Source organism: Ambystoma mexicanum, chromosome 8 (genome assembly GCF_040938575.1).
Source record: "Ambystoma mexicanum isolate Mex_15411 chromosome 8, UKY_AmexF1_1, whole genome shotgun sequence".
In the NCBI taxonomy this organism is placed as follows: Eukaryota; Metazoa; Chordata; class Amphibia; order Caudata; family Ambystomatidae; genus Ambystoma; species Ambystoma mexicanum.
Window position 1 is genome coordinate 1,293,912,454 of NC_090929.1, and position 26,559 is coordinate 1,293,939,012.

General features: G+C 46.4%; 1 protein-coding gene across 3 annotated transcripts in view; it reads left to right on the forward strand.

Annotated features, from left to right (window-relative positions):
- Positions 1–26,559, forward strand: part of CFAP46 (cilia and flagella associated protein 46) — a 2,698,259-nt gene that overhangs the window by 877,489 nt on the left and 1,794,211 nt on the right. For all 3 annotated transcript variants that reach the window (XM_069611407.1, XM_069611408.1, XM_069611409.1), the window contains exon 22: positions 10,889–10,996. In XM_069611407.1, coding sequence (XP_069467508.1) covers positions 10,889–10,996 — 108 coding nt within the window. The remainder of the gene's footprint in view (positions 1–10,888; positions 10,997–26,559) is intronic.

Here is a 26,559-nt window from a genome sequence, read left to right on the forward strand (position 1 = left end):
CACTTGTAGATCTTTTACCTATTTAATACCATTTAAGTAAGAAACAGTTCATCCTTCACACTGTGAGAAAATGTCTTAACCGCCTTAAGTAGATTTTCATCTACCTACACAGATCATGCAGCTTGTCATAGTTATCTTGATAAATTCCAAACCATTTCCAAAACACTACTTTAATCACAGTCACTTATCTTTTTAAAACCTTTATTTTTGCTGATGAGTACAGTATATATCATAACAAAACATTTCCGGAGTGAATAAAGTAACATAGAACCTCTGATTGCATACCTTCACCTTATTCATACCGTGCATACCAAACCCATATTATGCAGTTGTGTTGTCCTACACTTAATTACTTTCTTTTTACTTTGTGAAAATTGACTTTTGTGTCTATTTACATTTGGTAGAAAAGTTCATGTGGAGTCTTCATATTCCTCCTTCTTACTATACTTCTTACACTATACTTCTTTACCCCCTCCTTCTTCAGGAAGGAGGGGGTAAAGAAGTATGGTGTTGACGGGGAAGAAGAATATCCCTGCTGTAGAGGGATTAAGATGCAAAAAATGAGAGAGCATCCAAAGTTGTATGGTGGAAAGTCAGTTGGACACGGTCTACCTTTCCTGCTGTCGCACCGCTCAACCTTAGGGTATTTCTCCTCCTTCCTTCTATCTACTCCTCTCCTCTCACCACCAGTCTCCTCCTATATTCCATCCTCCTTTCCTCCCTTGGTGTCTTTCCAGACACGGACTGACTCTTCTCTACTTCTTCCTCACTTCTCCAAGAGTTATTCCTCTCCAGCTCTTTGTTCTCCTTGACCTCCTCCTGATACCTTTCTGCCCCACCTCATTATTCTCCTTGACCTCCTCCACACTTCTCCTGATATCCCTCCTCGCAATAGCCTTACTCTTTGCCACCTTCAATCACTTCCTCTGGCAACATCTCTCCAACATCCTTCCTCCTCCTGCAGCTGAGTCTCTTCCTTATGCCTCCAGCACCCTCCAAAATGGATCCTTCGCTTTCTCTAAATGCCAACACTGGGATTTGCAAGCTCTGCACTCTTGAACACCCTTTTTTTGCTGTGCTTGCAGTTGTTCCTTAGATAGATCTTGGGTTTAATGGCTCCTTCCTAATTGGTCATATAACCTGCATGAACATGTCGAGTCATTTGGGAGTCTTTGTAGTTTTGACTTTTGAGATGACCTCTTCATGTAGGCCAGTCACCATCTTGCATCCCTTTCCAGAATATTCTCCCAGGTTCCACCTCTCTTGAGATCCTTACTCCCCCCCCCAACCCCCCCCCCCCTGCACCCCCCCCTATCCCCCTTGTGCTTCCAGAAAGCTTGCGATCTAATTTTGGCATTTGAGAAGTCCAACTCATGTAAATATACACATAGTTCAGAATTGCTGTTTTTCCATTAATTTTGGAGAGGGGAAGGGCTGCAGAGGAATCTCTTTCCATCAAGCCTGCCGCTGTAGTGATATATCCATTTTTCTCTTTTCAGATCTCTCCTCGGTATGGGGTAGAAGTGTATTTCTCTCAGAGTGACCAGTGGGTGCATCAGTGAGGGCTGCATTTTCTTCTGCCACTCTGGGTATTACATGGGAGAGGCGTTCACATTCCTATGTTGTTCTCCTGAGGGTGTGGAAAGAACTTCTGTGGGGTGCGTGGTTCTTTTCCATAGTTACACGAAAATCGCAAAGTGTGTTTTGCTATTCTGGTTTGTTCTTTCCCTCTCTCAAAGAGGTGTAGTTCTTCTCAGGGTGGTGTGTTAGCCAAGTCTGGATAACTTGGGCTTGGATAATTTCCTGTAATGTTCTTCCTGACCTTAGGAACCTACCTACGGTTTCTTCATCATACTCTTTCTCCCGAATAAATAATTGACTCCCAGGTCTCTATCAGGTTTTCCCAAACGGCACAGAAACGTTCTCTGAGGTGTGGCCCATATATTGAGTGTGAGAAATGAAGCTTCAAACCCCAGCATTGTATGTGCAAAACCAGAATTGGCAGAAGACATCACATGGTGGTATGTGTCAACTATGGGCACACCACAAAAGCTGGTATGTAGTTGTAGGGGAAACGGTTGGTGCAGCCTATGATAACGCAGAACATATGTTTGCACATTAGCCTATGGACAAAACAAAAACTGTGAGGAAGTTGCATTTTGCTTTAAACAGCAACCCCAATTCATGCTTGACTTGTGATCTGATGTGTTTGTAATCAGCATGTGAGTGAATTAGCTCAATGGAAAATGTACTGTGTACCGTGCTTTGTGACATGTCCTCTTCTGATGAGTGATGACATCTTTATTTGCGTTCTCACTGCATGTTTCATTTTATAGAAACTGGCGGATCAAAAAAACAACTTGAGTCTTGCTCACAGTGCGCAACATTCCATCTTACTAGAGAGGCTGCAAGTTGCGGCTGGAGCATCATTGCCAGAGGAGTGGTGCATCAGAGGCAGAGAGGAGGACAAAGAGAAGAGAAAAGGGAGAGAGGGAAATGCGAGCTAGAAAGTGGAAGAAGGTGGCTAGCAGGGAAATCAAATGTGAAAGGGTCGGGAACTTGACTCAGTCGAGGGGGATAGGGACCACTGGCAGCCTGGGGTAAAAGTCCCTGAACCCACCCTCTGAATGTGCCTTGTGTTTGATAAAGGGTACCACTTTTGATCACCCAATGCCATTCACCATCCATACTTGCCCGAGTTCTTTTTTTTCGTTGCAGGACTTCCAAGACAAGCATATACTGCCGTATCGAGTGAGCCCAGCAGGACACAGAAATAAATCATGACACCCATAGCAATTTGTCTGCTCCGCCCAGCAAGTCTCATTACTCACCGCCACTTACATTAGTTGGAACGGCAGCCCGCAGAAACCATGACAGACACTTCGAATTACTGTGTTCACAGAATGGGGAACGAATAAAGATGTGCTTTTGTGACTTCACACAGCAATGGCTCAACCCCAGGGAAAAGAATAGCCTTAAACTGGGCCCCAAAGTCAATGCAACCATTGGGGGAGAGGGGGAAGTCACAAGAAGGAACATATGTTTATAAAATACGTCACAGACTGTGTAGGTGAGGTCAGGAGGCATGGGGTGGACAGAGAGATCACAAGGAGGACCAGAGGTGTAAGAGAGTGCTGAGTGAAGGTGTGTGTGTGTGTGCGTGCGTGTGTGCGTGTGTGGGAGTGTGTGTGTGTGTGTGTGAGACAGAGAGAGAGAGAGAGAGAGAGAGAGAGAGAGAGAGAGAGAGAGAGATGGATGGAGACAGAAAGTGGTACCTACTGGAAAAGGTGCAGCTGTGATTGGGAGAGTGTGAGGGAAAAGTAGTGATAGGAGTGGGAGTGAAAGGTAGAAAAAGGGTAGTGGGAGAGAGGATGAGTGTTAGAGCAGTAGGGCAGAGAGGTCGAGAGAGAAGGAATGAGCAGTTAAGAGTATATGTGAGAGAAGGGTGAAGGAGAGGGGGTATTTGTGTTTTTTTATTGTATAATTTTCCGCCTAACTAATACAAAGATGGTACAATTAATGACTGTGTATCATGTTAACACATCACATAGAGAGGAGGTGATCTTTAAGGCAAGATTTAAAGTGACCAAGAGAGGAAAGATAGCACAAGGAGAGAGGGAGATCGTACCAGTGCTGAGGAGTAAGTAACACAAATGGGGAGACACACACTGGGCACAAGGAACATACGGGAGAAAGAGAGATTGAGAGTGAAGATTAAGAGAGGGAGAATAGAATGAGATAAAAGACGACAAACATGGAGCTGCTTGTCCATGGAGACATTTAAAAACAATGCAGAAGTTGGCGAGCTTCAAAAGAAAGCCACTGAAGTTAGTGCAGAGATGAAGAGATGGAATCACATGTAGACAGAATTTGCAGACAATTGAATGAAGAGGGGTGAGCCAATTGGCAGGAAAGACATAGTTTAGAGCAGTAGAACCGACGCAAGAAGACTGAGGAAGAAATATGAAGCTTAGAGGTATGAAAAGTTAGAAATGGATAGGCTTTGCAGATATCGAAAAGTTGAAAATCGCAGAAATGTAAAAGAGATAAGAGTCAAAGATAACACCCAGATTACAGGCAGAAGAAGATGGAGGAAGAGAAGCCGCAGGAAATGAAATAGAAGAAATGCGAAGTGGTGGAGGAATAGTGTGGACGGGAACAAAAAGAACCTCTGTCTTCGATGTATTGAGGTGTAAGTAAGGGGAAGACATCTAGGAATGGATAGAGAGAAGAATTAGTAGAGTCAGAAGAGGAAGAAAAGGACAGAAAAATCTGGGAGTCATCGATTTAGAGAAGTTATAGAAAACCAAAAGAGGAAATATTAGGGCAAGGGGGCAGGTGTATAAAGAGAACAATAGAGGTCCTAAAACAGAACCTTGAGGCACATCTTAAAAAGGGGGGTGTCAGAGGAAGAATGAACAACCCAAGAGACAGAAAAGGTATGATTAGAAAGATAAGAATAGAATTGTGAAAACCGAGATTAAAGGGAGAAGAATTGAGTGGTCAACCATGTCGAAAGCGGCTGACCAGTCAAAATTAACTAGAAGAGAGGATAACTTAGAATAACGAGAAGATAAAAGAGAATCAGAAACAGCAATAAGAGCAGAATCAGTAGAGTAACATGGGCAGAAGCCCAACTGGAAGGAAGGAAGCAGTGAGTTCTGATTTACCAGGCTAGAAACAAAATGTTCAATCATGTTAGAAAGGAAAGGAGGAAAATAGATAGGGTAAAGGTTAGAGGGGACAGAAGGGTTGTGTTTAGTCTTTTTAAGAATCGGGAGAATCAAGTCATGTTTGAAAGAAGGGATGGTAGAAGTAAGAACAGTGGAATTGAACAGGACAGCCAGAAAGGGGAGAAGCGTAGGAATTCAAGATGGGGGGAGAGGATCGGCAGGAGCTGCAGTGGGATGAGCCTTGGAGCGAAAGAGAAAGATATCAGTGCCAGAGAGGCAAGGACGAGGACACTGAAGTAGATGAGGAGGGAATGGAAGAGGAGGAAATAGATGAGTTGAGAAGAGAGATTTTGGAGGAGAAATAGTGAGTGAAGTCTGAAGCTGACAGAAAAAAAGAGAGAAACAGGGGCAGGTCAAAGAATTGAACTCAGATTCTGAAATAGACCATAGGGATGGGGGAGAAGAGATACCAGAAGAGAATTAAAGTACTGCTGTTTTACAGAGAAGAGCAGAAAAGTAGAGTATATATGTGATCTGGATCAGTAGAGACCCCTGATTGATGAGTTTCAGCCTGGCTCAAAGCACAGCAAGCAGAGTGGATGGTAGAAGTCATCCAAGTCTGTGATGGTTTGCAAGATGAAGAAAAGGGAGAAGGATAGAGAAGATCCAGAGGCTACACAAGACTAGTTCAGAGAAAAGTAGAGGTATCATCAGTAGAAAGGAAGGCAAAGATTTCCAGAGAGTGAAGAAGGGACGTAAGAGCAGAAGAAAGGTGGAGACTTAGAATGACCAAAGACGATGCCAAAAAAGCTAGAAGAAGAGGGAGGAAAAAAGAGTGATTGGTAGAATAAAGCAGTAAAGCAGATACTGAGGGAAAAAATAGGAATAGTAGAAAAGATTAAGTTTAGGGATGAACCAGAAATATAGTAGGAATATGTAATAAATGATGGGAGTCGAGAAGGAATAGCAGAATGTGAAGAAGAAAGATGCAATTTGAAGTTGGCCAGATGAAATAGCAGAGAATCCGAGGGTAACAGAAAAGGCAGAAGATGTATCAAGATCATCACTGAAAGGAGAGATAGGACCCAGAGGACAATAGATGACCAAGAAAGCATGAGGAGAAGAAGAAAAGAAGTAGCAGTGGCACTCAAAGGAGGAAAACACTGGTAAGCTAGAAGAAATCACAGCCGAAGCTAGGGGGGAGAAGAGAGAATGCCGAGCCCACCGCTGTGCCCTGATGGGTGGGGGAGTGAGGGAAGAATGAGGAAGAGTAAATCAGCAGGAATAGCTGTGTTAGACGATGAGAGACACGTTTTGGTAAGACAAAGAATCTGCACATGCAAATTGTAAAATGTATTCAGGGCCGAATTGGCTTTGTTTTTGAGTGAGCAAGGGCATTAATAAAGATCTGCAAGAGGTGGGAAATAAAGTTGTCAATGTTATGAGTGGAGATGCTGTTGGAAGGGGTGCAACTGGAAAAGGGAGAGGTGCTCTGACAGGGCAAAGGAGGAGAAAATAAAGAAAGAATAGATCAAAGGAAGGAGGAATTGCAGGCACAATGGTGGGTAGAGAAATGCCAAGATCTTAACAAACAAGGAGAACCTCCACAGTGAAGGGAAGAAGGGGGGCACTTATATGGGCCGAAGTCTGTATCAGAGGGAGAAAAGTCTGGCAGTGGATGGTACAAGGCAGAAAGGCAGCAAAAGAGGAGATAAGTAGACCACATTATGAGGACATGTAAAAAGTGCTGCTACCACCTGCAGCAAGCTAGAGAGAGCATACAGACTTGGCTGGACTTTATCTGGGCTTTGAACCAGGCTAGATGCTAAATAGTCCTGGGTGGAGGATTGGGAGCGAGCTTGGCGACAGCGCGAGAAGCAGGAAGGCAGCAGAAGATGGAAGTAGTAGTAGGATGGTGCTAGCGGTAGGTGAGAGAAGAGTGTAAACTTTCAGAGTGACAGAGGAGGATAGATGTGGGAGAAGAGAGACTGATAGTGGGAGCGTGTTAGGGGTAAGGAAAGGGAGAGAGACAGAGGGTGTGAGTGTGAGAATTGGGTGGAATAATAGTGAAAAGAGGAGGGGGTAAGACCAGAGAGAGTAGAAGGTGTGACAAGTTTAGGGTCATTACGCTATTGGGGGGGGGGGAGGTTAGCCCACCAGAGCATATGCCAAGCCAGTCCTACTCCTGTGGATGTGTGAGTAAGTTGGGGGGAGGGAAGCATAGTTCCTCCCTCCCCTAGAGTGTGTGCTATTTGCACATTTTGGCACCACTATCCCTTCCCCAATGCACACCAGCCACCCTTTAGGCCAGTGTTCCTTAAGGAAAGTAAAAAGCTTGAACACATGGCTGCCTCTCCACAAATAGAGATTGAAAAGAGGGTGTGGCTAAAAGCCTTCTTAAAGCTTTTCTGGAGACGTCCCAAACCCCAGAGGGATAGGTTAGCCAGAGATTGACCAAGGGGAGACTGTGACTAGGGAGACCAATATGGATTGAGAGGAGTAGAAAGGGATAGAGTGACTATTAAAGACCTGCCAGCACAGAGGAGTTTGAAAGTTGTTCGGTGGGCTAGGTCGAGCAGTGGTAGACCAAGGAACCAGGCAAAGGGTGGATGGTGGAGTGTAGTGCTGAGGAGACCTTGTGTGAGTGTACCTAACGTATTTTATGTAATGGAGAATGCTACCCATTATGTGTAGTGTAGGGGATGAAAGGTGAGTGAGACAGAAAGAGAGATAGAGAGAGGAAGGGAGGAATATAGGGGCATTTAGAAGGGCTGACTAAGGGAGAGAAGAACATGTAGCATTAGTAGTGGAGGGTGGAAAGAAGGAGAACATCAGTGGAGATTGAGATTGACAGGTATAGAGAGTATAAGATCAGAAGACAGGAGAGCAGATGGGGTCATTAAGGGAGATTTGTGAGGAGAGAAGTGCAGGTAGTGAAAGGGATGTTAGGGAGAATTCTCAAGAATGTGCTAATTTCCTTTACCTTTTGAGACCCCCACCAACTTTGCTGGATTTCTAGGATTTTAATGGTTCAGATTCCCCAAGGTTTAAATACCTTCTCTGTGACTGCCTACTGTCTCCCATGGCATGTAAAGTTAAATTGACTTTACTAGTCTCTTTAAATGTACAGACCCAGAACACACTATCTTCCTATAGAGTGTTGGAGGGGTTGCCTAGCATCCCCTGAGTCTAAACACGCGTGTAACAGTCAAATGTTACCCTTTTCTGCTTGAAATGGCTGGTGGCAGTGGTTTTTAACAAATTACCATGATTTTTTCCCGACCACGAACACTGGTAGCTAAAAACCGGGTCAGCCATGTTTTTCAATATGGCGCCCAAGACATGTCTGTAAAAACAGACTCCGGTCGACTTTTTTCACTGTTTCTTTTAGGAAAGGTCCTTCTTGTGTTTAATTCTGCGCGCCAAACCAGGTTTGGTCCCTTTGTTCATTGGCGGGCTTCAGTGCTGAAGCCTCCCTCTGGCGCCTGAGTGTCTGAGGTGGACAGGATGTGAGGGAGGTGCCGAAACTCCCTGTGCTTAGTCTCCTAGGAGACCTGAATGCACTCTGGCGTGATTGGCAGGCTGGCTGTCCAGCAAGGACAAGGACAGCCACCCTGCTGTATGAGTGACCGCCAGGCTCGAAAGAATGGGGGAAAACTGTTTAAAAGCAGGCCTCTGGGACTTGGAAAGCGGAGTCGACCACTGGAACTTAAGAACGGAAGACGAGTTGAAGGAAGATGACTGCTGCAACTCCTGGTCCACCGGTGAAGCCCTGCTGCAGGTCCGAATTGCCTGCAACTCAATCGACAGAGAAGCCCTTCAAGGGTTACTTCTTCCCTTGAATTTGGTGGGAACAACCAACTCGTAAACCGCCTAACACCGTCCCTATGCTGGTTGAATTTTCTTCAGAATGCTGTTAAAAACCGGATAGCCAGTGGGAAGGATACTAGTTTGTGGTCTTTAAGGCGCTCACACCTTAAACGTTGTGCCAAGCTTGTGGCCTCTTCCCTGGGCAGTGCAGGAACCTCCTGGCGTCCTCCTTCTTGTCCCCACGACTGAAGGTCACAAACAGCGAGATCTGCACTAACTGCCAGGAACAACTGCCTCAGCTACAGTGTTTCTTCACTCAAAAGGTACTGTGCAAATGCGGTCAGGAAATCCTTTCTGCCGTGGTGAAAGTTTGTGAAACTTTCCCAACTTTGAAGGCTTGTCCTTCCCTAAACCAACATCTAACTTTTCGTCTGACCAACTACTTCTAAAAACTGTAACAAAGACTTAACCGTTTACTACCAGAACTGTGCTATCCTATCCAAGACTCTAAACCATTGACTTTGGCCTAGGCCTATTGTATTGAATTGCTGGTTGTAGTGAACTGAAACTCTTTGCCCTATGTGTGCTTTTAATTCTTATAACCTTGTCTTTTTACCCCTTTTAAAAGTAACTGAAGTGCCACTTTGCTCCCACTCCAGGGGAGCTGAACTTGTTCAGAAACTGATTGGTTGTGTATTGTAGTATATTAGATTGTGATATTGAGCTGCTCTTGCTTGTGCAATGTTTTCCAAATGACTGTAAATAAATGTATATTCTTTTACCAAGAAACCTTGAGTAAGTGTTTGTTTGAATCACTGTGATTGCTAGACCTTTGTGTAACCTCTTGTACTGCTCACTTTACTCTTGAGATAGGTCTGGCTGCTTAGCCACTGCTACCACATTACTGTGTAGTACAGGCTTGTACCAAAGGTGAAATTGTACTGACACTTGTAGTCTTGTGTGTAGTGTTCCCAAAGGGTACTGCATGTGATTCTGCCTAACAGTGGAAGAGAGAGAAATAGAGAGAGGGTAAGGAAAAGGGTTACAGGTAGTTAGAGGCGGAGACAAGGAAGTTCACATAGGGAAGAGAGAGCAGATAGAGGGAGTGTTAGAGGCAGAGTGTGAGAGATAGAGAGTGCTGAAGGAGGGAGATTGGAAGATAATCCCTGCTGACATCAGACAGTCAAAACAGACCAAAGGTATCACTTAGACAGTGACTGGAGGGAAATAGATAGTAAAGGCCTCCGACTTTCGGTTATCCATGATGATTAGAAAACACCTACATAGTAGGGAATTATCATGATTTAGAATATGCTGGGCACGTTCTGAGGGTTAGGGCACCTAGACTATGGTGGAGGGAGTCCACTGGGAGGTCAAGAGAGCAGAAGGGACCCCTTTAGTTCCTTTAGTTTCAACCATCCCAGTCTTCCCACACCAATTGTTTACATTTTTAATAAAGCACCTTGACTCTACTATTGTTGCCTGTGGATGGTTGAGCCCATCTTTGACAGAGGTGGGAGAGTTAGAGAGGAGGAAATGGCAGAGAGGGAGTAGGAGGAAGGGGAGTAGAGGATAAGGAGATGGACCATCAGTGGGGGAGAGTGGGGGGGGGAGTGAGAACGAGAGAGAAACCAGGAGAGTGCCTCACGGAATACAGGACTAGTCCTCTTTTAAAAACACAATTTGGAAAAGACAGGAGTCATCTAGCCCGTAGGAAGTCCTGGAGGGAGTTAGATAAGGCCTTGGCTTTCAGGCCCTCCCATGGTACAGTGGTTCCTCTAGACAGTAGGGGTTGTTGATCTCTTGTGCTCAAGCTGATCTTGGCATTCAGGGAAGCCTGGGCGTTGTTGTAGGGAGCCCAGCCAGCAAGAACCCTTTAGTCTCATTACCCAGCATTCTAAAACACATCATGCTAACAAGCCAGAAAGCGTGTTAATTAAAAGCCCTTGCACATCTATTAGATTTGTGCATTTCATAATGCCATCTATGAGGGAAAGGAAATATTAGTTGGTGTGAATTGGACTTTGTCATTGGGTTGGATGGGGAGGAAGGGTCAGTGGTGGTAGTAGAAATAGAGTGACAAAAGTATTAATTCACATGTTGAGGTTAGGAACATCCTCCTAGGATGGGTGTTCCGCAGAAAGGAAACCCCTCCGCCCCCAATTACTTCTGTATTCTTACACAAACCCAAAACCTCACACTACAGAAATAGTTCAGCCACAGGTGTCTTTGACATGTTTCAACTAAGACTAATAAAGGTATTGAAACCGTTATTGCGTGTGGGTGTTATGTGGTCAACGATCTTAACACATAACATAAAGAATATTAAACATTCAGATTGAGTGGATTGTTGATATGGCTTTGGTGAGTTTTGATATAAAATATATATTTTTTTATTTGATCAGAATAACGACGAGGGGCAGAATCCAATGACAAAGGTTCTTGTTGCTTTGGAAATGTACTCCTGTAACGGCTTAGGTTTCATGGATTTCACAGTTCCGACTTTATCTCAAGTAAGTATCATTTATATTGGATTTCATCTATTTAATTAATGCATATATATGGACATCTGAATCATATCTTCACTTTCGGACTAAAGCCATCGCGTATTTATAGGTACATAAGAGTGGAACGTTTTAACCTGTTTTTTCCGGGGCCGTTTCACATGTTCAATATTTATAACATGTTTATCATTGGATAGGGTTGTTCTGTTTATTTGAAAACCATAAACACAAATATATTAGCTTGACAGTGAATACAAATGTTCAGATGCATCTATAGTGGTTGCAATAACAAAATGTGTTAGATTGGAAATTGCAACTTCAGGCTACCCATGAACAGTGGGCAGGTGTTCAGTTGGATTGTACTTCAGTTATCCATAGTTATCAGTTATACTACGTAAAGTGTCTTAATCATTTCTGGAAATGCTATTCACACTGCAAGCTGCGCTGGTTTCAAACAATTTTAAAGAAATCCCATGAAAAAATTGTCAGTCTGGTGGACACAATCCAGAATTGAAGAGGTGATTTTGATATTTGCCCATTCAGAATGGAACCTTCGATGACTTGTTGTTTTTTTGGCTTAAAATCTCAAGCTTTTGTCCAAATCTGCCGGAATATCACAAAACAGAATTACCGTTACTGCCATGTGACCCTGTGGATTTACCACCGGATTACAAGTGTAGGTACGTGGTGTTAGTCCCCACTACTTGGAGATTTGTGGCAGAATTCGCCAGCGGAATTACTGCCAGTGGTAATTCTGCCGATTTTTATGAGATTTGCTGATAAGGTGAAAAAGCTTCTTACTGGAGGTTTTTCCTCCAACTTACCTCCAAACTCGTAGTTGGGTGGTGTCTTAATGCGGCGGTAATTAAATTACTGCCAGATCACTGCTGGTTTTTACCACACCACCCAACTTATACTGGGGCCCTTTGAGTCTTTCAGGACTTTTATTCAAATGTGAATGCTTCATCCCATACAATGGCTACATTTTTATTGCAACTTGTTTCGTGTTTACATTATTTGTTTTGAAAATGGTTTGCTTACATGATCATTTTTTTTCTGGTGCCTCGTCTGACATTTTGTAGCCCAGCCCCCACACCCCCCTATTTTTTATATTTTCTGCACTTTGTCCATATTTTGGGCTCGCAGACTGTTTGAAGGACGCAATCAGAAATGCCCCTTAAAGATCCTAATCTGATTATCTGACACTTGCTTGGACTGCTTGGCATCTGACGATGAGAATGGTTGATAGTGAAGGCAAGTCCCAGTTTACGCTCTTGCCAGAATTAATACAACCCTCTAGGGAAATAGGCCAAGAGATAGCTTGCAAGTATAACAAGGTTTAATGTATTGTATTGTTTGTTTATAATGGTACAGAATACAAAAATATCAGCAAAGGACTCTGCTGCTCGAAAACATTCTGGCTTCAACTAGTACAAGCAGAGACATAAAAGTCAGCAACACATCATCAACATACAGTAAAAATGTGCGCCACTGATAGGTGAGACCCTATACACGGGCCTGCTCCATAGGAGATACCAGGCTATCACCATTGGTTCGCTGTCTCCGCCATCTGTCAGTCTCCATGTGGGTCCGCTGGGCTCATCTCTCTGTGGAGTGAAGGTCAAGTCTCTCATGAGTTAGATTGTAAGAAAACTGCTATGATACACTAAGCCTAATACTACATCAATATGGCATGCACCTTGGAGGCTCAGAGACTGGTGCCAGGGGGAAGGGAGGAAGAAATGCAGTCACGGTGACCCACCCATTCTGAGCTTTGCTGATACCGCAGCTCTCACACCCCAAGGCTGCCAACCTTGTTTTGATCTATAATGTATCCCTCCCTGTACCTCATGTTGCAAAGGATGTAGTTATGTGGAGAGGTGAAACAGTTGCACATGCTCGGATCTTTTATGGCCAGTTGGTTTACGATTTGGGCTGGGGTCATTCACTATCATAGAATGCTTGGGTGTGGGGGTCGGGTCAGTGATATGGGCCATGGCTCTGGGTAAGCTTGGTGGGGGTTAGAAGTCTGCTGGCAGTTTGGCTGTGATGATGAATGGGCACTGCGAGGAGCCTGGTGTTGTCTCGCAGCCTTGCAGGGCGCATTCTTCCTAGTTATAGTGAGTAATTACACAACAATAGAAGGACAAGGGGGAAGCAAGCTTCTGTGAGAACTGGTGGTGCAGACTCATTTCGCCTTAATGATCTGGGCCTAGTCGAGTCCTTCCATGGACCCATGGACCTGAAGTTGTGCTGCATAGCCCTGTAAGACTATGCATCCGCCATAATTACAAAATGGTGTTCCTTTCTACGCGCACTCTATGTCTATGCATCTATCATTTGCGCTATGTTATGTCTGTGTCGAGTTTCATAGCACTGTCCTCTCCCCCTTATACACTACACAACTTCATACAGGATTCAGGTTTTAAATGGTTGGAGTTGTCACGGTCGGGACTCTCTGTCCGCTGCGCACCTCCTATTAGTGGTTTTCTGGTTCTGCCTGCAGCCTAGATCATGATTTGTCTTGGGACCAACTCTAGTGTTCCCAATTGGTTGAATGCTTTTTGGGATGACAAACCTTAGAATGATTGTGGGCGCTGGCTGGATTCGATTGTCCAAATTCTGGCAGTTGTGCCTATTGTTTTAAGTCATGATCGAGTCAAAGGATTATTGGTGCATGTGGTTTTTTATTTATGTTCATATACCAAAACCAAAGATCATCAGTGAGGCAATTAGTGCCAGTTGGTCAACATTGGTGAGTGCACACAGCCGACGCGCGTTTCAACCTAAGTCTTTTTCAAGGCTGTGATTTGTGAAGTGATTAATTGGGTAAGTGTGATGCTGGAAATGCATCGGAGGGACAGGGCCTCCGTATCCTTGTCCTTTACTGCTTTTTATCATATGTTCTGTCGGGTTTTCCGCGCAGGAGTTCATGTGGGACTCCTGGCGGTGCAGCTCTCTTTCTTTTGGTTTGGTGAACAGACCTGTGGGATACCCTTATGGCACCCATGGGTGGGGGTACAACCCTGTGCCCCTAGTGTATGTTTTTGGGCACCTGTGGGTGGCCCACAGAGCAGGGGATCGGCTGGTGGCAGCTCCATGCTGAATTTGACAGGTGCGCGGAGTATCCTCCATTTTGGGATACCCCGGCCCTGCCATTGGGATCAGTTGATTCCTGATGGAAAACAAGATAATGGGTAATAGGGGTGGCCTCTTGCTTTCTATTACCCATTACCTTGTTTTCCCAAAGTCCTGGGAAGCCCTGACTCTGTCCCTTCCCCCTGACTGACTGTTGGGTTGAAATGCCATATATGGTGTTGTTGTGAAGGCCCGGCCAGACTAGCTGGAGCCTTCCCGGTGATGTATGTTGTGGGTACCTCCTGTGGGTGGGACCCGGGTGAATAGAGTGTGTGACGAATATGAATTCTGAGTTGTGGATGTCTAGTATCTGGTGGTTGACACAATGACTGAGACAGCCCTGCCCGAAACCGGTATGAATGCAGCTTGGAGTGTTGAATGGCTCGGTACTTGTCCCAATACACATAACTTGTTGTGAGTGTCTGGAGAGAAGTGAATGGCCTAAATACCTTGTGTGCCTGATTGGCTGCCTGCCTGCATGAATGCCCGTAGTCGTGATTGGATGCTTGAGTGTGACCCAGCGGAATGAATGGGAGATCAACAGTATATCTGGGGACCTCTCACTGCTAGGAATCGTGTTCAGAAGCTGAAGTCCACTACAACAAGTAACTGGATTAACTGACGCTTGACCTTGAAGCCCTGCTGGACGAGAGGAATTGCTGTTGCTCTCCTTCACAATCTGAAAGCTGCTGTGTTTCCACTGTCCCAGAGAGGACCTGGTAAGGCGCCCTCTTCCCGAGCTACGAAGGACCATCGTGCACAGCGGATCTTTGCCAACGCTCCCTGGTAGACAGACCTTCGACAGGCTGCCGACCCGATACGGGGACTGCTGCGGAACTCCAAGGAGAAGCGCCCAGACTGTTGTCCGCCACTGTCGACGACCGCCATCGCCGACCGGAGCCGACGTGCTCCCGTTTGCCCAAGAACTTAAATTGATCATCGGACGCTCTCGTCTGCATCGTCACCTGCTTGTCTCCCGCTGGAGAAGGCCCGACCGTCGACGCGCCGAGGGGCATCCACCGGTGGGCTTCCCGCCACCTAAAGACCACAGAGACGCCGACGACTCAACGCCCTTGCTGGGCCACAGTTCTTCATCATCTCTTTGCTGTCCAGGACTATCGTCACCGAGGTGCCCCGCACGCCTCTTCCTTGCAGGACGCCAACGCTCTGTCGTCGACGAGCACCGCTCGGAACAAAGCTGTCACTTCCCTGCCGTAGTTCATCCTGTTCCCCGTCAGACGTTCGACGACCCGTGACTCCCGCCTTAAAGGGAGGGCACTGAAGAAGGGCCGTCGATTCCCTGACACCGAACGCTGAGTTCCTCGACACCTCTCGACGATCTGTGGCTCCTGCCTGAAAGGGGGTCTCTCAAGAAGGATCGGTCGACACATCGTCGGAGAACTCTACTCCACCAGGTACATTGGCGGGGGTAAAACCTTAATAGGATGAAGTAAGACGGACAATATATGGACTGGGCTTGTGCTATATATTTTTATTTACAGGTTGCCCAGGTGGGGGGGGGATCTCCACACAGAACTGTGCCTAGCGGTAGGGGTCAGCATTTGGCCTATTGTTTCAACCATTTTACGTTCCTGCCTATCTCTATTGCTGGTTTCCTCGTTATTAATCTGTGTGACATTTTAACCGTACAGTTGAAGCACTTTAATGAGATTTGATAACATTAGTGGTACCACATTAGAATTGTATATATTTATCATTATTGACTTCCGAGTACAAAGTGCGTTATTGTGATCGTGTACATACCCTTGAATATTAATTATATAAAGACTGTGTTTTCAGTAATACAGTGTTTGGACATTCCTTTGTGGGAGGTTCGGAGACTACACTGTACTTAAGAACCAGCCCACATCACCTCCTGAGACGCTAGGCCTTGATTGCTCGACCACGTACCAATAATGAAGAATCTTGGCTGGGGTCCTCTGTGCCTCTCCTCTACCATATAGAGAGCGGAAGTACAGACACCCCCTACCAGTCTTTACAGTAAGTGAAATGCACGGCGCAGTGACATGGTTTGATAAAAAGTAGATGCAACATAGTCAACCACGGATTATAGTTTTGCAAGTATGATCACATGTTGTTAACCAGTTTTGCATAAAGTTAATGTAATTACAGTCATGATATACGAACAATATTACGTTGGTTGTAATTATAAGTGGTGATATTGAGCAGTGGTGGTTATGTTTCCATACAGCAAGTCATTCAAGTTTAGAATAATGCGTATTGACATCATTGGCAGATTAGACCATTAGTTCAGATAAAACACGAACAGAGTACCAAGGGAGAGAGAAGGAAAATAAGGACAGTTAGTTAGTTCCACGTGAGGGCCATGCTTGGTTGTTAGGCAATGAGGTGTCGAGAAGGGGGTATTGAATCTTACCAGAAGTGAGTAGGGTGGTAGACTCTAATTGAAGTTGGTGTCTGGTCCTCCCGGGTCCGGGTGCCAGTTGGGCTGGGTAGCCAGGTCTGTGAAGATACAGGGGAATTATAATTAGTAGGGTTGTAGGTTGGGTCAAGTACGGTGATCCCGCACAATGGTTAGTGGGTGCTGATGAGGGAGCCTCTGTGAGGAAGTTCGGAGTGGGTGTGGAGGTTGCGGCATGGTCGGCCTGGTGAAGATCAGTCCAGTGGTGTGGACGAATTGGGCGCGAGATGCCGGTGGTGCCGAGGGGATGTGGGGGAGGCAGCGGGATGCCAAGCGGAGAGAGAAAGTGGCCCGTATAGGCATGTGTGGTGTGGTGGGAGCCCGAAGTTAGTGGGCTAGTGTTGTGTGTGGGCGCGATTGCCAGAGGAACCAGGGGTGTGGGGGGGGGGGTGTGTCCATCCCTCAGGTGGGGGTCGAGCATCTAGAGAAAACGCATCAGGCTAAAAATTGAGCCTGTTGATTGTGGCGAAGGGGGGCCTCCATTGGTGGTTAGGTGGTATGGCGGGCATGTGGCCGGCGGTGCAGTGGGAGCAGCCAGGTGCAGGGGGGTTGGGTTGGGTGAAGACGGTCTGTTTCTGTGGTGGGTGGGAATCGTGGCATCTTAGGGTGTGGGTAAATGGTCAGTGTGATCCCAGGGCTCGGGTTCAGTAGTCCAAGAGCCACGACAGTGTGGGGGCATGGCGCGGGTGCCGCGGAGGGGCTGCGCGGTTGGACCAAGAGGATTCCTCTCATTTTTCTTACCTGGTGCCGGGATCAGCAGATAAAGCCGTTCGTCTTTGGTCAGGAAGTGAGACAGCAGCTGCGTGTCTTGAGCACTTCCTGACTGTATGTGATGCCTGATCTGATTGGTTGGGGTGGGAGATGCCCTGATTGGTTGCTGTGATCAAGGCCTTGATTGGGCAGCCTCGACGTGCGTGCAGCAGTGGTTAAACAGAATGCGTCTCCTCCTGTTAATGAAGATGCTAGTCTCTGTGAGATTTAAAGAAGTAGTCGCAATTAAGGAATGTGGATTACTAGGTTCGCAGTCGCAGGTTGGAATGAAATGCACTAACCAGTTGGTGGTCATGATTGGTGCAGAGTAGATCACTGTTGCTCGTACTGGGTGCGTGCACCCGAGAACCCTACTGAGTGAGTTTGCAGAGTAGGGAAACATTTGATGAGCAAGGGCAAGGGTATATGTTGCTAGGATGAATCCAGGGATGTCAGTCTAATAAGACTAATGGAGGCCCAGTTGAGGGATTGGAGTGGGGACTGGGGACTCATGGGATAAAGGGCAAGCAGATTGGTCCCCGACATGGTCCCAAGGTTGGCCTGGTTGGTGTGAGGCCCCCTGTAGGTGGTGAGCCTGTGTTCAGGGGTGGATGGACCAATTGTGTATTGTCGTATCACTATATGGGGGTAGTTAATGGTAAAGTAAGCTCAGAGTTAACCAAGGAAATTCACAAAAGTACATTTCACAAAAATACATGAAAATCATGATCACTGTTCAGTCTAATAGTGACGGCTCGGTATCTGCATATCAGCTGAGCTTCTCTCTGGTGAAGATGAAGTTCCCTGTCGCCTCCTCTTACGTCTGATGGTATTGATTCAAGCCCCACGAAGGTGCTATCTTCTTTGTTGTCCAGCTGGTGTTCTTCTTGCCAGTGGAGAGCCAGTGGGTATTTGGAATCTTGTGAGTGAAGGGAGCTGACGTGCTCCCTTATTCTTGTTCTGAGATCCCTCTTGGTACTTCCAAAGTACTTTCGATTACAAACACAAATGATCGCATAGATTACATATTTGGATTTACAATTGATGGACTGCTTGATTTCATGTGCTTTAGTTTCGCTGAAGTTTAGATTCTTTGTAGTTATGGCAAATTTACACATGGAGCACTTTCCACATTTATAAAATCCCACTGGTTTGTTACTCGTGAGCCAATTGTCATTGGCTCACGAGTAACCAATTGTTCCATTATCTCACAAAGCTTCTGACATAGACCAGCTCCTCCGGAAGCAATGGTTGGGCAGGTGCTGGGTCAGGCTGTGGAGCTTCCATGTTTTGTGCATTCTCGGGGTGCGATGGTGCCATTTGTCTTGCTACGCACCTGATCGCACATGTTAACTGTGTCAAATATTGCTATAATTCTTTCTCCTAAATTGCTGCTGTTCTATGCGCGTCTGATGCTCTTCTCACAATGGATATGGGGGTTTGCCTGCATTTGCCAGTTACTATTTCATCAAGGGAGAGGTGGTGGTCCTTGCTGGGCTGAGTGTGCAGATTGAACAGCGCTAGGGGTAGGCAATACACCCTGTTCATTTTCAGGGTGTAATTTAGAGAGCCTGCTTTTGAGAAGGCTGTTTATCTGTTCTACCATCCCATTTGCTTGTGGGTGGTAAATCAAACACATCCGGTGCTTTATGCCTAATAGTGCTGTGATCGCATTGAAGAGTTCATTGAAAAAAATGGGTACCGTTGTCGGATTTCAAAATGTCACACATACCCCATCGGGGGAAACCCTCTCATACGAGGAATTTTGCAGCACACTTGGCATTTGGGTGGGCTCATGGATCGGCCTCAACCCAATCTCGAAAATGGACACACCACCATATTCAGGTCTCAAGCCCCATTACATCTCTCGACCCATGTCTGCATGTTCAAAATGCAGCTCGCAAAATGGTCCGGTGGGACGGGGCAGGGTGTCTTGCAATGTTCTAAGTGCCATCCCGTTATTAAACACTTGACATGTGGTACATTGAACGACCATCGGTGAAAGGTGATCTTGGAGGTTAGGAATAAACCAATCTTCCTGGATGTCTGCTGCAATGTGTTGCTTGGAGCTGTGAGAAGGATAGTGTAAATGCTCAAAAGCTGTGTGAAGCAATTCTATGGGCATCACTACTTTCCCTGTGATTTGCTGCCTCCATAAGAGGTCATTTGGAGATTGCACACACCAACGTTTGAGCCATATCTCTTGCTATTCCTGTTATGTTATGTTATCTGAATTTGTAGAGCGCATGGTCGCCCAGGGGCATTATGGCGCTAGAGAGGAAAACTGCTTGCCGAAAGGGAGAGCTGATGTAGAGATAGGAGCTAAAATAGGATGGTCTTAAGAGCTCTTCTAAAACCAAGATGATTGGGAGTACTCCTAAGTGACAGTGGATGGTCATTCCAGAGTTTGGGGGCTGCAATGGAAAAGGCCCTGCCGCCAACCCTTTCACGGTTAAACCATGGGACAATGAGTAGGTTAGTAGTGGAGGAGCATATGTCACGTTCAGGGATGTAACGAAGGAATTTTGACTTCAAAAACTCAGCTCCTTGGCCGTGAACCACACGATGGACAATACACAGTGAGTTAAAATGTACACGTTGGACCACTGGAAGCCAATGGAGTCGATGGAGCACTGGTGAGATATGAGCGCCATAGGGAGAGCCAGTGGCTAACCTGGCCGCCAGGTTCTGCATCCGCTGAAGCCGCTGCGTAAGGCCAATCAGTTGCGATAGATATTGAGAGTTGCATTAATCCAAGCGTGTAAGGACTAACGCAGCCACCACAGGGGTGCGAATGACTTCTGGTATCATGGGCAAGACTCTCTTGAGGACCCTGATCTGATGGTGGGCAGACTGGCACACAGCCGTGACCTGGTTGGACATAGAGAGGGAGGCAGAAAGAATGACACCCCGATTTTTTACTTTACTGACTGGACTGGGAAGAGGGCCCAAAGAAGTGGGCCAGAAAGCAGGGGTCCACAGTGAGGGGTCAGAGGGACAGCCCACTATCATTACCTCCATTTTATCGCCATTAAGTTTAAGCCAGTTCTGATCCATCCAGTCCCCAACCGCCTTCAGACAGTCATGAAGCCATGACAAGATCACAGCCTTATCTTGATCAAGACAGATCAGGATTTGGGTGTCGTCAGCATAAGAATAACAATTGAGTCTGTAGGAGCGGATGAGGCAGACCAATGCCCAGATATAGATATTGAACAAGATCCTGTGGTGCCCTATTCTGCAATTCAATTATTTGTGCTATTGGATTGGCTGTGTATGCATCTGTCTGGCCTGGTGGCGACTGCTGCAACAACATATTCAGTGGAGGTGGGCACTGGGAGGTATGCCGCAGCTTTGGCTGCCACGTCGACGGCTGTGTTCCCCAACAAGAGTTTGTCAGTGTTGTTGGTGTATGCTGTGCATTCAAGGACCGCCACTACAGAAGGTTCGCGAGGACGGAAATCAGTGTATTGAGCAGGGCTGCATGCTGCACTGGTAAGCCATCTGTCCGCCTGAAGCCCCTCCTTCTCCAGCGTGAAAGACATGCCTGCACTGTGGTGGTGAGGTATGTAGAGTCTGAGTAGATGGTGGCATAACACCTCTTGGACGCCCAAAGCATCTCAATAAGTGCTATGAGTTCCGCAGCCTGGGCCGAGTAGTGCATGGATAGCCTTTTCATTACTAGTGTTTCATAGTCATCATCCTCTAATCGCACCACTCTGCCCCAACATGTCTCTGCTCTGTGTCCTGGTCAATTGCTGCTGAGCAATCAACAAAAAGCACTTCCCCTTCTGCTAGAGGGTTGTCTTTGTCTTTAGGGATATTGTGTTCCTCTCTCTCATAAGTTGCACAGTTATGTAGTTGTATGTCCTGTTCGTTGCATGGCTCTGTGAAGAACGTGGCAGGGTTCACTGTTTTACTCCTTACAATGTGGATGTGTGGGCTCGAGAGAACAATCTTGTATGCTGATGCTCTCTGATTGGTAAGGGTGGATTTTGAATGATCTAGGATGGCAAATACGGAGTGCTCCACATACAGAGTTACTGAGTCACAATCGCAGAGCTTTTTTTATTGCATAGGGCGCAGCTGCGAGAGCTTGTTTACATGGGAACTCTCCCTGCATCACTGAGTCTAGCGTGCCGCATTGTGCTCTTTTGTGTGAGTACCGCTGTCATGAGGGTGCCATTGTAGTGCGTAAAGATGTAAAACTCCTGCATGTAATCTGGGGTGGCAAGGACAGGTGCTGTTGAAATCACTTCCTTTAAATCATTGAAACTCTTGATAATTTCTGCGGTCCAGTCTAGCTTGCTGTTCTCTTTTTGTGCTTACTTGAGGCCCTGTAAGAGTGGCCTTGTGTATGTTGCACAGTCAAGAATCCATGCCCACCAGTAATGACATAATCCTAAAAATGTCTGCATGTCTTTCACTGTGAGTGGTTTGGGAGTGACACACACTGTTGTTGCTCTGTCAGGGATGATTCTTTTTCCATCTACAGAGATAAGCTGCCCTAGGTAGAGTACTTCCAGTTGGCAGTACTGGAGTTTTGCCTCATCTACCTTGTACCCCGACGCGCTAACAGTTGCAATAGGGCAATGGAGTCTTCTCTGCAGTTCTGCTCACTGTCACTGGATACCAGTAAGTCATCTATGTATTGAAGTATAGTGCTGGGTACCTGGATGTTACCTAAGTCTTCATACAGTATCCAATTGAATGTGCTGGGGCGTTCGCAGTACCCCTGAGGCAAACACGTGTGTTCGTAGTGCTTTCCGCACAGGCCAAATGCAGTGAGATACTGTGAGTCTAGGTGCAGGTGCGCTGAGAAGAAGGCATTCTTTAAATCTACAACTGTGAAATGGGTTGCTTCTTTGGGGATGCTGCACAACATAGATGCCGAGTTGGGGACAGGTGGAAACTCCTTCTGCACTACGTCATTAAGGGGGCAGAGATCCTGGATCATCCTCCAACTGCCCCCTGTTGCTTTTATGTTAGGGCATATCGCTGTGTTGTATGGTGAGGTAGAAGGTACTATGATCCTTTGCCGTGGCAAGGCCTGTATTGTTTCCCTGATCCCCTCTTCTGCTTCCCTGGACAATGGATATTGCTTCACCTGGGGTAGTACTGCCCTCACCTTAAGTGTGATTCTTACAGGGATTACTTCTTTTAACTTCCCTACATCATGTGGGTTGGTTGTCCATAAGTGTGTGGGAACATGTTGTAAGTCTGCCTGGCTGAATGGGGGTGGTGTGACAACAGCCATGAGGGGGCTCCAAACCCTTCTGTATTGCACCATTATCTCACAGGGTATGCACATTTCGAGGATGATTTCTCCGTCGTTATTGCCATCCTCAGAAAGCTCTGCATTGGTCAGTTCTTTAAGGGGCACGGTAGTATTGATGCATAACACGGTGTGCCACTAGCATCCATGGGGGTCAGTACTTAAAACTACAATTCTTTTGGTGGACACTAGCAGACCATCTAGGTCCAGGGAGAGTATTGTACCTGCAACTAGCTGTTGGGACACCACGGGCCGAACAAATAAATCAGTGGGTACTCTCCAACATGCTCTAGTAATCTGGGATACTGCTCATGTGAGCACTGTGATGCCGTATATGAACATACGAGGGTTTACTAGAATGCCTCTTACATCACGTGCCATGGTGTGAATCACGAGCATGACCCTCATTGAACACATGCCAGGTGTGGAGCAGACAATACTGCTGTCTGTGAATGAGATTGTCATGTTCAGCTTGCTGAGCAGATTCTTACCGAGCAAGTTGACGTGAGAGCTCTCAGAATATAAGGGGGGGCCCTCATGACCTTCCCTCCCACCTTTACTTCGAAGTCATTTGTGTAGGGAACAGTTAAAACGGCCCCAGAGAATCCCTGCGTATCGAGAGTTTTACCTGATAGCTGGAAGTCACCTTCACTGATGCATGACCTCTCGGCTCCTGAGTTACACCTTAAAGATGAATTGTTTGTTTCCTATCTCTGCCCCCACCAATTGTTCCTCTTCTAGATTTAGGGTCATTGACAGGGCTGGACACACAAGTGCTCTCTGTGGGCTGTCCTAGTCAGGAAATGTGTCTGTTCCAGGGAACGAGAAAGTGTTTCCCCCTACCGCTGTAGCACCATGAAATGGGGCCACTGTGCCATTAGGCGCAGTGCCGACCGCTTTCCGATTTTCTACTTGCTGAGGTTTAGGGTAGGGTTGATAATATGCTTGTTGCTGGTGTTGGGAATGACAGATGCTGGAAATCTGTGGGGGTAGCTGTGTGTAAGCCTGGTGAATATCATATGGTATTGAACTAATTCTCAGTGGCAAACCTTGGGGATTCACTTGATGTGGAGGGCCATAATTCTGCTGGTTATTGTTGTACCCCATACCTTGCCTGCTTCGGCATTCTCTTGAAAAATGTCCCCATCTCCCACAAGTCCAACACTGGTCCTCCTCCTCCTCTTGGTCCTGGACCTCCAAACCCACTCCCCATAGACTCTCGGAACCCACCTCATCCTTGCTGCTGTCCTGCTTGCCACTGCGGTCCGGAGAACTGTTGGTTGCCACCCCACTATCCTTGTCCTCCTTCAGCCCATACTACTGCTGCCGCGTTAGGGGCGTAACCTTTCTCCTCCACCAGCATTGGCCCTGTCGCTACCAAAGCTACTTTCACTAGCTTATTTTGGACCATTTTCGCTTCCTCTGCCTGTCGCCTCTGAATCGTTTCCTTCTCGCACTCTTTTTTTCTTCTACAATGGTGAACTATAATACTTCGATTTTGGGCCATCCTTTCAATTCTGTCCCTGCTATTTTGTCAAGCGCTTTCTGCACTTCTTTAGGTGCGCCCCTTTTTACTATAAAATAGAAAAGTAAAGTCAACTGGTCCCAGGCACTGCCCGTTTCTGCTCTGAATGTACTGGGCTGCGTCTTCATCATCCCCCACTAGACACTGAATGATTGATTGTAAATCTGGGGTATCAGGGAATGTTTGCCACAACGCATCCCATACCCTTGCTCAAATCTTGTTAAACGACGCTCCATCATGGGCATCATTGCTCAACATTACTCCTGGGTACCCTTCTTTGACCCACACAGTTTCTGCTTGGTCCCCAACCGTGGCTACATGCAGGCTTTTAATATCCCCTTTTGCTAAGGGTACCCCTGCTGTATTCTTTTCAAATGCATAAATCCACTTACCTGCTCCCACTGTGATTTGTGGAAGCGCCTTGGAAGGGTTATTCTTGTCCATTTGCACCCAGGGTACATAGTGAGGCCTCCCTGCACCCTTGTGTATCATTGGTACTTGCATTTTCAACTTTCCTTTTCCACCCTTAGTTGCACTTCCCTTTTTCCATGCAAAGGCTATCCGACCAAACCTCTCAATCTTCCATCCCATAGACATTCTAGTCTTGGTGTGTGCTGGGGCGCCTGCTCGGCGTCCCGTCTCCCTCTTTTTCCGTCACACCAAAATCACTCCAATATTGCTCATCACCTCTTCCGGACCTTATCTTTTCATAGCCCAAGCTGTCTGTTTCTCTGTCATGCTCTAAGTGAACATTTCTTATGGGTGCGCTGTCTATTCTGAATAAGAAATCCCCCGATTTCCACTCGTCTCCTGCTGGCAGTGTCAGTGTCCCCATAGGCAGCACAAGTACATCTACTTTGGTTGTATCACATGTGGGCCTTAGCCTGGCTAGCTCTGTTCATGCTAGAACTCTGTTCAGCTAGTGCTACTTCCAGGTGCCTTGCGCTCACCACAGCATGTGCAGTAACTTCTGGGGGTGAGACATATGGCAGGGCTGGGCCTGGTGTTGCTACCATCGTGTCCGCCAATGCATACGTTGGGTTGGTATACCCTTCTGCTGGGCGAGTTGCTAGCAGATATATCCCTTTTCTCGTCTCCATATTCTTCCCATTTTCTCCTGAGCCTGTCTCTTTATTACTGTCTTGTGTCGCCCCTTCCCCCTTCAGATCCTCTGTGTCCTCAAACATTTTCCAGAGGATCAATACAACCCGTCTATTTTGCAATGGTCTTGCCTTGTATTTTGCTGTCAAGTAGGTGGACATATGTTCCAACATGCTTCTTGTCAAAAGAGCCCTGATCTGGCCAGGAGTAGGGCATCCCCCCCTCCTAGTCTCAGTCACCCATTGATTGTGATATATCTTAATTTTTTCACAGTACAAGGGCAGGGCCTTGCATATGTGGTCTAGGGGTGTGTCTACCCCCATAGTCTTGTCTCATGTGTGTCTTGTAGTGGGGCTACACCTATGCAATTGTGCCACAGTTAAACAGTAATTCGTTCAACGGATATACAGTTTAGATTTGTCTCTAATGCATCTTAATGCATCCACAATTCACAGAAAAATCATCAATTCATTTTCCCCAGCCCACTATCCCCCAACAGAGCTTTTTACATATGCATCTCACTCTCTCCTGACACACCTACACACACACCACACACGCCCCTCCTGGGCCTCCTCCTTACACTTTTAAAATGCACTAACAAAACAAACTAAAATAAAAACCACTACTATTCCGAGCTCTCTAATTATACGGAGCTTCTATAGTTATCCTTATATTTTTCCCACGCTTACTCAGGGGCTGGGGGGCTCCCTTACTTCCATTTTCCTTTTCCTCAATATCCTTAAAAAGTTGATAAAAAAGACTGTGAATCAACACACTCCATAAACATGCCCCATTCTCAATTTCAATCACTGCGTGTTCACAATATTCACACTGCTCTATACACCTTATCCTACTTTGTTATCCCTTGCAGGCTATACTCATGTGTGTGCGTTCTCCGGAAGACCACCGTTCACAGGATTGCACAACCAGCTTGCACCTCTCCTTTGGGGCGCACCCCGCTCCAAAGAGCAGGCAGGATTCTGCAAAGACATCTCACACAAGGCCACTCGGCAGTACGCGTTTTCGGACTGGTCACTGTAGGTGGTCATGGCCCTTCCGGAGAGGCTGTCTGGATACCTCTGCAGGTATGGGGGACGATGGGATAAAATCGGCAGAGTCACCAAATGAAGGCAAGTCCCTATTTACGCTCACGCCAGAATGAATACAACCCTCTAGGGAAATAGGCCAAGAGATAGCTGGAAGGATAACAAGGTTTAATGGTACAGAATACAAAAATATCAGCAACTGACTCTGCTGCTCGAGAATGTTCTGGCTCCAGCTAGTACAAGCAGAGCCTTAAAAATCTGTAACGTATCATCAACATACAGTAAAAATGAGTG